This window comes from Pholis gunnellus (genome assembly GCF_910591455.1).
Source record: "Pholis gunnellus genome assembly, chromosome: 16".
Taxonomy (NCBI): Eukaryota; Metazoa; Chordata; class Actinopteri; order Perciformes; family Pholidae; genus Pholis; species Pholis gunnellus.
In genome coordinates, this window is record NC_136543.1 from 13,413,034 (window position 1) to 13,426,110 (window position 13,077).

The 13,077-nt window shown below is 41.7% G+C and overlaps 1 protein-coding gene across 1 annotated transcript; it reads right to left on the reverse strand.

The window, feature by feature from the left end:
* Positions 1-773: 773 nt before the first annotated feature.
* gpnmb (glycoprotein (transmembrane) nmb) lies at positions 774-7,113 on the reverse strand. Its single transcript, XM_079176680.1, has 12 exons — positions 6,988-7,113; positions 5,460-5,615; positions 5,239-5,379; positions 4,344-4,517; positions 4,085-4,246; positions 3,632-3,955; positions 2,973-3,035; positions 2,575-2,796; positions 2,232-2,337; positions 1,558-1,778; positions 1,353-1,443; positions 774-1,182 (listed from the first exon to the last, which is right to left on the reverse strand). The coding sequence occupies exons 1-12, from the start codon at positions 7,055-7,057 to the stop codon at positions 1,029-1,031; spliced, it is 1,884 nt and encodes a 627-aa protein (XP_079032806.1). The 5' UTR covers positions 7,058-7,113; the 3' UTR covers positions 774-1,028.
* Positions 7,114-13,077: the final 5,964 nt, after the last annotated feature.

Below are 13,077 nucleotides of genomic sequence, written 5' to 3' on the forward strand. Positions count from 1 at the left end.
CTTCACCCCCTCTCTGCAGCCATGCTTATGCCCCTTCACCTCCCCGTCACACACGGCTCCACTTGTCAAATGCCTCTGAATAAAACAAAAAAAATAATTAAATTGTGGTGTTTGTACTTTATTTCTCTTTCTTTTGTTATAAAGAAATGTCTGACTGGCACACTTTATGGAACAAATATGGAAGACTGTGCTCGATCAATGATGGAACCAGAAATCACACAATGACTAATTATTTATTTTGTAACTGGTTTGGATTGGTTCCTCCTTGGTTAAGAGAAGTTCTGTCGTGAAGACTTAACGGAGTCTTACGTTCTTAGCTAAAAGTACCTAGGAATCTAGAATCTCTTCAATATACTACTTATGGTTTACCTTTTTTTTTTTTTTGCAGGGAGTATGCAAGACAAGCAACATAATTGTACTATACAGGAATAATATATAAAGTGTGTGCCATGCAAAGGGATCAAACTGGCCCTAAAATGGCACCGACATTTGTACATGACCACAAAATGGCCACATTTTATTTTGGGTTTTCTGAGCTGTTCCTGGAGCTATTTGATCACCATCCATAATACCTTTTATAGCTTTAACCTTGACTTAAAATCACTGAAGTAGAATTTGTGGGTCATTTGTGGTTGTACTAAACCAAGGTTAAGAGAATTTATATGACAAAGACATTACTATCGTCAAAAGATGAGTGGTTAGTTCACAAGCTTTTTTTATTAGTCCTCGGCTCAAGTTTTCAGTACATTTCTTGAATTAGTTTTTTTTTGTCTTTAAAATTCTATCAATTAATGAGGAAGAGCATGCAATGTCACTAGTATATATTTTATATTGGAGAACCATCTCACGGATTTCATACTAAACTGTAGATTAGTATCTCAAACAGTACTGTAAAGCAGCACATGGCACAAAATTTGCAATAAAGCAATTCTTTTTATCAGAAAACAGCCATGATTTGAGCCAAATTCATCTCCTAGCAACTACCTCATCCAATGACTATGCAGAACAAGGAGCTGGAGCTATGGAGCCTACACAGGGCGTCTCTCAGTCAGCAGGTGATGGCTCTCCTCGCTGGAGGGGAAGAGTGCCTCCCTCAAACGGACCACGCGTCCTCTGACCCCAGCGTGGCCGCTGGCGTCCTCCAACAGTGACCTACGAATGGGACGGTACACCTTGTAACGCCTGGGAGAGAGGGAGGAGCGAAGTAAGGGATGAGAGGATGGAAGAGAGGGGAGTGTTTGTTGGGAAAAATGACATGGAAAGATATGGCACTGAGACATTGTGTGTGTGTGTGTGTGTGTGTGTGTGTATAAGGAGAAACTTTAAGACTAGTCAGTTGTAGGACTACCTACTTGCAGACCAAATAGCCAACGAATGCAAAGACGGCCACCAGCACAGCGGTCGAAGAGAGCACCACCTCTGCAGTGTGTGAAGTCTTGGACACTACAGGGACAGAGAACGGCAGTGAGACGGAGAACATCAATCCATCCAGCATCTACAAAGCTGCTTGTTAAAGCTTGCGTAGGATATCAAAATGAATGTCTTTGTGTAACCGACCAGGTGTATCCTGGGACTTGTTGATGGTGATGGTGGTGCTGGTCAGGGTCAGGCTCCTGGAGTCCTCCAGGGTGATGTTGACGCAGTAGGTGCCAGGCTCAGGAAAAGTCCGCCTGAGATGCACTTCACACTCCGACGATGGCGGCACGTCATCGCACATAATGCTGTACACCTGAGTACAGGTGGGGTCTGACACAATGGTGCAGGCTGAAGTGGGGATGCTGAGGATGAGGGGATGGAAAGACGAAGGGTTGAATAAAACCAACAATCCTTTACTTTTTCTAAAACCTTTTTCCTTTAAGAATCATTTTAATGTGCCGTAGCAGAAAATGACTAACATCTGTTGCATAGAACAAGTAACGTAAATCTCTAATTTCCTAGTTTACTTATCGTGATTGTGGGAATTTTGAACTGTGATTTTGTATCACTACAATATAATTCAAATAATCAGTATATCACTGAAGTCTAATGTAACTGCAAGTCATTTAATTCTGTGTTGTATTGATTTATTTTCATGAGCTATAAATATTTAAAACATTTTATTTGCAATTACTGAGAGTAAAAGGGACACAATTTTGGATTTCACCGCATAGCAGTCAAGAGAAACACTAATATAAACTTAAGAGTGTTAAACATTCATTTGAATTCAAATAAAGTAATGCATGTATACTCACTTGCCCAGACATTTCACCAGGAAGCTGATGTCAGTGTTGGTCACTCTGGCAGCCGACACATCCACAATGCGACTGTTTGACTGGCTGGTCAGTGCGTGGTTGGGCTCTGCGGAGAGCAGATTCATGCAGTTGGTTTTTGATGTGTGATCATCTTCTTGAAACATTAAATGATGAAGCTCAGTGTCTTTTAGTGGAGTGTGTGCTTTTTTCCAATTACATTTTAAAGCCACTATGTGTTCAATTTAAAATTGTCTGACTTTGGCGTCATCTGGTGTTACTACCATAAAAGACGCTGTGACACACAGCCGCTCGCACCGCTTTGAAAGTGCAGTCTAACACCTACCGATAATGGTGATGTTGCCCGTGAAGGTCCCATAGGCGTAGCGGTAGCACCCGTTGCTGTTGAGGTTCCTGGTGTGGAGCCAGGCCAGGGTTGTGGGGTTTGACTCCGGGGTCGCATTGGCAACAGTAGGGGAGAGGGTCTCCGTGGTGGGCTGGCCTGTTGTCATGGCAGTAGGAGAGGAGGAGGAGGAGGAAGGAAGGGGCTGGCGGGTGCTGGGTGGCACTGAAACAGGAAAAAAGGGACAAGATATAGACTCACTGGACAAGAATGTGAGTGTATGTGATGCAAGTTATTTGGTCTTCATTAATATTGAAGGAGCTCCTGCTCGGACACACACACTTCCTCAGTCGCTCTCTTTCTCTCTTATAAACAAATACACTGTTAGCTATGGAGCTCACCCTGAGTTGTCTCCATCTTGACAGTCCCAGCATGAGTACCAGGAGGTGGAGGAGAGGGAGCCTCTGGAGCAAGAGACAGGAAAACATTTATGACACATCTTGTGAGGTAACACTTCAACGGGCTCTGCAGCTTTGCCTTGTCTTACTTTCCTCTTGTGGTATGGACCATGCTGATAGTTTTGGTTCATTCACTCTTTGCTCCAAAGGCATTGAAAATGACATTAAAATAATTCAACAGTAGCTTGTGTTATCAAAAGCAATGCAGCAAGAAACAGCCCCTGAATAATCATTAAAGATCTCAAAAAACAAAACTATCTGAATTGCTATGTAGCTGTAAGTAAGAAAACAGGGGTTTTAGTCATTTATGTAAACTGATCATCTTTACTTACTAGACCATAATCAAGACATAAATCTGTTTTATATTACTGTCCATTATTGCGTATATTACAGTATTTTTACTGGCGTACTAGTCAGCTGTGCAGTGTCGGCTTGCACGTTATGTTTGTTCCAGTGTGACTACATGAATACCTGAATGAATGAAGCGCCTCCAGACTAACTTGCATAAAGTGGTTTATGGCCTGATTAAATATAATTTTATGAATTGAAATGAGTAGGAAATGTTTCACCTTGGGTCATATCTAAGTGTCTGTGCCCAGTACCTGTGGGAGGTGATGACGTGGCGCTCGTGTGAGTCGGGGTGGCAGAGGTGGGCGGACACTCTACAGGGAACGCTGCCTCCACTACCAGCTTCACACTCATGCTCCCCAGCACGCTGTAGGCGTGTGTGGTCACGTCGCGGTGTGTCACCAGCTGGTTGCCATCTCTGAAGTCCCAGATGTAGTCAATGGCGGCTGCGGTTTTGAGGTAGCCGCTGGGGTCATGGAGCTGGACTTTGAAGACCACGTCCTCGCCACGAAAGAAAACATTCTCAGACTGGTTGACCGCAGTCTTCTGAGAGATGTCAACTGCAACTGGGATCTTATCTAAGAGAGAGTGGGGTAGGGGGAGTAATACATCATCAATTCTCAAGGTTTCTCCTTGTGTTTGTATCTGTCTGTTTGGCTAAAACATGTTGAATGTTGCATGAGCTGCATGTTTGAGTTTGTCTCCACCTGTGACGTAGAAGACGGTGTTGTCAGTGGTGAGGGGGCTGTACTTCCTGCGCTCACGTTTCCTGTAGACCATGATCTCCATGACCTCTGCACCTAGAGGGATGTTGGTGGTGTTGATGGTCAAACTGGAGGAGGAACCGTCGCATGTCTCGAAGTACTGGCCTGGGACAAACAGAGAAGACGGATTGAGGGTTAAACAGTTACTAATTTTGTTTTTCGCACGTGCAGGTGTGCAAAACTGAAAACCTGCGTGTCTCACCCATTGCATGCCACACGTAAACGTAGCTCTTGCGGCTCCAGTCGTTGCTCTGAGGGAAGGGCTTCCCATCGGGGAACACATTGCATTTTTTCACGTCTGTACACTTTCCAAAGCCATAGTCGTCCAACCAGGAAGTCCAGTTGTACACGTAGCCAGAATGCACTTGTCCATTGGCTGCTCAGAAGAGAAGAGAGGGAGGTTGTGTTATTTAAAAACAAAAAAAATGTCTCTGCATTTATATTTCTATATCAACAATAGGTCAAATGACTACTTATAATGTGAAAGGCGTTGTGTGCAGTGACAAATCCCATAGATAATCATCTCCCAGTTTTGCAGCTCCTCTCAGCTCTATGGACAGTTTTAGCCTCTTTCAGCCTTCATTGTTTTGGTTTTACAGCCTGCAACTTAATTGTTTTGGTTCGGTCTCACCATCCTTGTTTCTAGCAGGAGCAGGCAGTTGTTTTCAAAAAAACTAAAGTAAATCCACTCGACCAAACAGATAGAGTAGATAGACTAAGTCAATGGCTAGCTGGTGCATAGCAGAGCATTTAACTGCTGAAGAGCAGGGTTCTTCCCTCAGGAGTTGGTGGTGACCGAGCTAAAAGGAGAGTGAATATTGGACTTAAATTCACCAGGTGGACAGAAGCACAACTCCAAATGAATGCTAATGTTGCTCTTTGTCTGCTGGATGTGTAAAGGCATACGCATCTTCAACATATCAACTTTATAAATTGATTATATGTCTGTTCTGTTTACAGTTTGTTGACCCTAATTCTTTTTATTATTGCTGTCTCATATGATGCAGTGGTGTTTTGTAGTGGACGCTGATGCAATGTGTTGGAGGGCGTGGCCTGGCCTTGCTTTTTGGCAGCACCTGAGGCCTCGAGGTCCGTACCGTCCTCACAGTGCTCATCCCAAACAATGTCCCCGTTGGCATTTTCCTTCTGGCATGGAGGGTATTCCAGCTTCGCGGTGAAGGAGATGCAAGAGCCATTGAGAGCCGGGCCGTCGCTGGTCAGATGAACCTTTGGTTTACCTGCAGAAAAGTTGGTATTTCATGTGAAAAATTCAAAACATAACCGGATGAATCCAGAGGACAAAGATGACGTTACTCACCTTTGTGGTGCATGAGTTCGTTTGGCTTCGGGTTTAGTGGAGGGTAGAGGTAGTCATCCCATGGGTTGGTGTCTGGATCCCAGCCAGGGATTGGTGGAATCGGAAATGGTGACTTCCCTGCATTCATATGCTTGTGGGGGAACATGTCACCGTATGCTGGAGAGAGAGAGAGAGCAAAGCACATTTTAAGAATCCCAGGTCCCTTCAAATATGCTGTGAGGATCACTGAGGGAAAACTTGTAGGATTGTCTATCCCTTAGTGAAACTTTAAAATCATAGTCTGGAGTTTTTCTTTATCTTTCTTCTAAAAATAAGTTCCAGAAAAAGTCTTCATTATATAATAAATTATAATTTCCAATTAAGTTTATCTTGCAAACTTGAAGAGCAGCTCAAAACAGTTTTCTGCAAGCATTGTATATGTCTCGGCTTTGAATGAAGGACTTCTCTTTTCTTTTATTTCATCTGTGTCACCAGACATGCAGTGTAGAAAATAATGAAAGCCTATTAAAAACCATTTGAAATGAAATCATCTGACTTTGGAGTCCTTGAATGGAAAGAATATTATGTGTGGATCCGTTTGAAGCTAAAACATGAGATCAGGTTTTCTCTATGGTAGTTTTAAATGAAATAATTTAGACTGGAGATGCCAAACACTTAAAACAGAAACATTTTGGAAAAATTGGAACAACCTTTTAACACCAGCTGTTCTGTAAGAAAGGGAGATGATCACGATTTACCAGATAATAATATCTGGTCTTCTCTTGAGGAAAATATAACTGATTCTACCGAATGTCTTTTATTTATCGATAATATTGTTCTCTAAATCCATACCTTTGTTTCATGGCTTCTGTCTTAGTTTAGATTTGAGAGTGGATGATATATTTTACCAGATGGAAACAACAAATTCCATCTATGTGATTTGATTAAAGGAAAACAATCCAGATATTTGTAGGAACATCAGACGTCTATATGCAAAACATGGACATTTTAAACTACATATTTAATTGTAATAATGAAAACAACGTTGTTATTTTCACGTTGATCATGTGAAATAGAAATGTGTTATTGAACTGTTTGATTCTTAATTTTTCCCGTTGGAATCGTGACAACAGCTGGACATTATTGTGAATTATAGGCCTTTATTAAGATAAGCATGATTGTATCGAGATATTTGTATAGCTTTTCTCCTGTGTAGATTATAGTTTTCTGACCGGAGACCGTCTGCTATTACTCACGCCTTAATTAAGCTCATGGGACTCTGAGTGCAGGGAGCGACCGAACAGCTTTAAAAACAGAAACCGTGAGACAAACATCGAATATCAAAAGCCTGTTTAATATCTACTGCGACATCAGACTTTTAAGACCAGGCTCATAAGATTAAATCAGTGTGAATATTATATAATAGAACATGTAGTAAATGTATGATGCAGTGAATATTTCTATATCAGATCTCGCCCGACTTACTGTTCAAAATACGGTATCATAACTTCAGTTCAGCTGGATAACTTTAAAGAAGCACTATACTTACTTTTGCGTCCATCAGCTTGATAAATAAGGCAGGCACAAACCAGGAGAAAAACGTATCGCAGGGCTTCCATTTGTTCAGCAGGCAAAATTGGTTCTCAATATATTTGCAAAAAAATAGCCTATTCACATAAAAACAAATCTAATACTATTAATGTGTTCACCGACAGACAGAGCTTGTCCCTCTCTCTGCTCTTCCAGCTCTCTCAGTACTTCCCCCTGCTTGTCCTGATGTTTAATAATTCAATCTGGGGGCCGCTGTGTGCAAAAACATGTGATGTTTCTTAACAGGACGCATCTCATCCCTAATTAGTCTGCTGGACTCAGGAAACTCATGAGCGACGAGATGCGCGCGGACACACTGTTTGCGCACGTCCCCTCTCCCTTTGCCCTGATAAAAAAGTATCAAGGCTTTTTGATTCGAAGGAACGCTTATTTATTCAGTAATCTAAAGTTATTATCAATGCCAATGATTTATTGTTTGCTTATTTTGATAAAATGTGGAGATAATGTTTGTATAAGGTCTCGTATAAAAAGTTACTTATCTTTACCTTCATTTTACAGCATTTGATTGTTAAACTTGCTGGACTAACAACATATATTGTTTCATTCCATATACGAAAAAAACATTTCATACCAAATACATTTAGTCCACATTTTTAAGAAAATGTCCCATATGTTGACCCTTGCCTGAATGGAGAAATATGATAAATAAAAGGGACAAACATGGGACACAACGTGCCTAAATCTGTCGAATCGTTACCTATTAAAGGGAGGCTGATATAATTACATAATTACATTATATGGATATATTTCGGTTGAGATGTATTTTTCTGAACGCCTGATAAACTTGAATGTCCGCGTGTGACAGCTGAGTACATGACTGCATTATTACATTTGTTTCATCGCGCTGAGTCACGATGAAACGCGCCCGCACACGGATGCGTGAGATGTGAGGGCCGAGCGGGTTGTTGCGCCACAGCTGCATCCCAAAAAGCAGAAGAGAGACATGGTGTTGCCTTTTCGTTTTTCAACACAGTCCGACATGTGATTAACGTCATTACTCCAGCGGGTCTGCTGCTATCACAAGGAGAGTTTGGAAACTGCAACAAAGGGCTCCCAAAGAACAAAGTGACATCTTACACATTTAAATGTCTGTTCAAAAGTCAAAGAACAAATGTTTCCATCAATCCTACAACGCACAGAGATAAAAATTGGAAATTGCATTGTGAAGAACCACGATATTTGGGAGATAAAAGCAATTATCTGTTACTGATTTACAACATGCTTTTAATTCCAAGAAACAAAGGAGAGGAAAGGGGAGACTTTCAGACTTTGAAATAGCAGCTATAATACATTGTACTTAAATGAGAATTAAAAAAAGATAATGTCTGAAATTCATCCACGACTTTCATATTAATTAAGACAAAGCTACGCTGTTAATCAAATATATAATATGATTACAGATGATAACTTGTTAAAATTAAAGTCCAGCTGTGTGGAAATCAAATCCATAGATGTAAACTCCTACTTTGCGATCTTAAGGTCTGATAGAGTTTGCTGGTATTTCAGTGGCTTGAGAGTTTTTCCTTAAGTCAGTCAGGTAACAACACACACAACTCACTAATAGTTTTAATGCGTGATCACGTGTTTTCATCCACGATGTTGGGAACCATGAATGAATGTCAGAAACAAACCATCATATGTTGAGCTGGATTCGTTCAATCCATGAGCAAATCCACCGATGAAGGCGACGAGATGTGACTGATAGCTCCGGAAGAAATCTAGTAAATGGACTCTGAATGAACATTATTTATTTTTGTCAAATGAAGATGAAATGTAGAAAAACTGTTCGTTGACATCAGTACTGTTTATACCCCAGTAGGGGGAAGCACCTCTCCGCAGCTTCTAACATGTTGGAAAGCTGGAGGTTGGTGGGACTCCTCCCTTCACACACACACACGCACACACACGCACACACACACACGCACACACACACACACACACTCACGCACACACTCACACACACACTCACACACACATCTCTCACTCCCTCAAATCCAATCAGATGGTATTTATATTAATGTCATTCATTGCCAAAACTAATTCATGTATTATTGTATATACTCCCCCCCAATATAATAAGATACAATTGACAAATCACTATAAGACAACAAATAATTTAAACAGTGCAATCCTTTAGAACACATATAATTGCAACTACGTATTATTTTAAGTATTGATTAATTTTAATTTTGTCAATTAATTGATCAATCTTCTATTCTATAATATGTCAGAAATTTCCCAGAATCCAAGTCTGTATCAAAACTGAGAACACTACATTGGAACATAGCTAATATTGGGTATAAAGAAGGAGACAAATAAAACCAGTCTTATTGTCTATGGAGCAGATACAGACTGTATATGCTACTTGATGAGATCATAAGTTTAAGACTCACTTCTGGGTGAGAGCAGAACTCCAATGTGTTATTTCGATGGCCTAGGAAAGTTGAAACGTGAACTTTCTTTGGCCATAGAAATAACACTTGGAGTTCTTAATTTACGGTGTTCCCCTTTAAACGATTAGTCAAAGTTAATCCAAACTGTTGTTAATTTTCTGATTTACTTTTAGATTAATCAACTAATAGTTTTGGCTTTATACAGCAAGGAATCTCTGTCTGTCTGTTCGTCCTTATATCTCGAGAACCGCTCATCTGATCTACTTGTGTATTGCTGCGGAGCTAAGGGAGTGCTTTTGTCGGATTTCAGGCCTCCGCAGACGTCCAGTGTATCATTTGCAGCGGCAAGATGGCGTCTCATTGACTGCATTCACTCTACTCAACTGACATGGCTTCACCTTCCTGGAGTCAACAGGGGCAGAATGTTGCCTATTTCACCGGCATGACGCTGTGAAAGCTGCTACTGTGTTCCCCCCGTTTATGAGACTGTATAACTTGATGCTAACTTATAACTTACTGCCAGCAGAATATGTTAGCTAGTTATAGCCATGCTCTAACCGAGGTGGTTAGGTCAAAGCGAGCCACTAATAAGCCAATATGGAAATTACTAAAGTGTTGGCTATTTCACGATGTTCATGAGTTTCGGTGACCTGTGAGTGTGTTCCAGGGGTGGTGTGATTTCAGACCTTCAAGGAAACATTGTGTTTACTTTTCACCCTTTCGCTAACTGGGAAAGATGTTTTTGCCAGTTATAGAAGAAGAAGAAGGCAAATCAAAGATGTTGCAACAGTAGAATGATACACTATCAATAGTAAAACTATTAATAGCGCAAAGTAACACTTCTGCTTTCATATCATTTATACTTTAAGTAAATAGTGAAAGAGGCACAATGCCCTGAAATTGACCTTAGGTCTGTTCAAGGTGGAGCTTTGAATTTGAATATGATCATATTTTCATTGTTATATTTTCTAAGTCAAATCAGGATCTCCGACGTAACCAGTAACCACCAGAAGTAAATGTAGTTCTACAATGTTTTCCTCTGAAGTAGAAGTACACACTAAGTGGTATAGAGTTGAGTTGCATATTTTTTACGTCCTTCGGTGGCCTTTTGTAAGATATGTCGTGGTACAATGAGTTAGTAGAATAACATAATTCAATATTTTTCAAAGCTAAACATCATGATAAATATATAGCTGTTAGGGGCCCTTTTGCCCCATGGTTTTTTTTCCGTGAACCAGACCGTAGGCTTATTTCACTGGTGTTTCTGAACGTGAGACACGACTTGGGTGTTGGCTGTCTTGAGTGTGAAGTTGTTGATGAGCAGTTCTCGAGAAAGCTGCAAGCAGCAACAGCGTAGTCCAAGCATTTGTGTTTTGAACAGACAGTGTAGTGACTCTAGAAGATGAGTAGAAGTTCTCTGTTTCTCTTTTTCTTTTCAGCAGCACAAAAGGCTCCAAATATCACAGCTTATAAAACAAAAATATGAAGAACAACCACCCTAGAAATGCATTGTGCTACCAAAAGTCAATGTTATTCTCTCTCTCTCTTTTTCTCTCTCTCTGTTCTGTGTGTGTCTGTGTGTGTGTGTGTGTGTGTGTGTGTGTGTGTGTGAGGATGCATGCGAGTACTTGTCATGCCTTCTCATTTACAGCTCTGGCTTCTAGTCGAATGGTGGAATGCAGAAACATTCCTGAGCATGTGGACTGGACCGTCAATATGTGTGTCTATGCGCGTGCGTGTCCATAAATGTGTGTGTCCATGTTCTCTCGGGTGTTCATGTGTGTGTCTGCAAGTGTGCTGGCAATGGAAACTTCGGTTCGGTGTGCGTTTTTGGCGGTAGGACGGAACATATGGGAGTCTTCACTGTGCAGCGCTGGAAATACATGAAGACTTTCTTCCTTTTCAGTCTTGAGGCCTCTATAAACATAATCCCAGAAGGAGACAGACGTCACAACATAGTCTCTTCTGTCTTTCAATCTCTGTGATCTTTCATCTCTCTTTCATTTCCATCCTCTTTGCAACACCCTCATCTTGTTGCTCTTTCAACTTCCCAGCCTGACTCTCCAGGTGTCCCCTCCCTTCTCTGAGTGTGGACAGTAAACATAATCATCAGAAGCCATTCCGCCCTGTCATCCTGAGCAGAGGTAAGTGTCTTTGTGTTTGATGGGAGGGAAGCAGTGAGCTGCTAATCCCACCCTCTCACTCAGACACACAACCAGACAGCCACCCCCACCACCACCACCACCACCAGGATGTAGGCTACTGGTCTCTGACTGCAGCCAAACTGGCTTCAAAGCTTCCACTGCTGCACTGCCATGTTGTGCATGCTGTGCTCTTTCACTGCTCCAATCAGCCTCAACACATGCAGAACAGAGCTTGTGAAGCATGGCTGACACAGATGGTCTTCATTTCTACTGATGTGGTGAAGAAAACCTTTTGTTGGCCATCACCGTAAAGAAAATATCACCCAGAGGTCACTTGGAAAATGCAATAAGAAAAATATTAGACTGTTTCCATTGAAATCCTCACATTACTTTTTGGGCGTTTTCCCTTAAAATCATAATCGATTTGATGCCACATGTAGTTTGGGTTAAATTCACTGTGATGAAGTAGGAAAAACTATTTTCCACATGTCAAAAAAGAAAAGAAAAAGAAAAAAAACAGACTCAAACTGAGGTCTTTGTCTCCACTCAGTTGAAAACAGATGCCTAGGCTGCCAAGATCTCCTCGGAGAACCGTGGAGATGGAAGCCGAGACCGCCCCGCTTCCCGGCACCGACAGACGGTCATGGGACTGCGAGGCCCCGCCGCCAGCTGGCCGGAGAGAGCAATCTTTGATGAGTGACGCACCGGGACACGCCTGTACCAAGTCAACTCTCACACACACACACACGCACAAACTGAAGGAAACGTAAAAACACGTTCTCATTCCACAGCGCTGTGGCCTTATTAAACATACCGAGTTCAGGAATTCTGAGTTTTAGGATCCTGCACAAGTCATGACAGTTATTGGCACCATACGATAGCCTGAAACTAACTACTGAGTCCCACATCCATTCAAATCCCTACATAGACTCATACAAATATAAAACTGACTGTTTGAAGACAATTCATGTCTGGGAGCTGGAATTTGAGTATTTTCCCATTAGAGTTTGTTTTATTAAAGGGTGCTTTAATCATTGTTATCAGTTGAACTGTTGGGATTGCGTTGAGGATCAACTCAGCAGGTGTAGGAGCAGGTGGATGTATCAGGTGCATCCTCAAGCCGTTGTGAAAATGTGACACGGACTTTAGGACCGCGGGATGAGATGCGAAGTCTGCGCACGTCCACCAGTAGAAGAAGAAGAAGTAGAAGAAGAAGAAGAAGAAGAAGAAGAAGAAGTTGAGGGATCGTCCTGAACCTGCCCCGTCTGTCACTCGTGTCCCAGTTCTGGTGCTCCATGGATGCGGGGCTACACTTCAGGAGACTAATGTGCGAGTTGTGTCTTTCTCTACTTTTTTTTGGGCAATCCCTGTGAAATCTCATCACTTTGGTGAAATGTAATTGACTTCAAAGTTGAGTCGAAGCTCAATAATGGGGAAGTCAAGACGGCACCGGGTCAACTTCGTACCCCCCTCTCCTCTGCACTCATCGTC

What these genes read in the sequence shown, in the direction of transcription:
- gpnmb (XM_079176680.1), bottom strand. Translation starts at nt 7,057, where the DNA reads ATGGAAGCCCTGCGATACGTTTTTCTCCTGGTTTGTGCCTGCCTTATT. An exon ending in GGATGAGCACTGTGAGGACG is followed by an intron (nt 4,518 to 5,238) that starts GTACGGACCTCG and finishes TCTTCTGAGCAG; the next exon opens with CCAATGGACAAGTGCATTCT. An exon ending in CACGTCATCACCTCCCACAG is followed by an intron (nt 3,036 to 3,631) that starts GTACTGGGCACA and finishes CTCTTGCTCCAG; the next exon opens with AGGCTCCCTCTCCTCCACCT.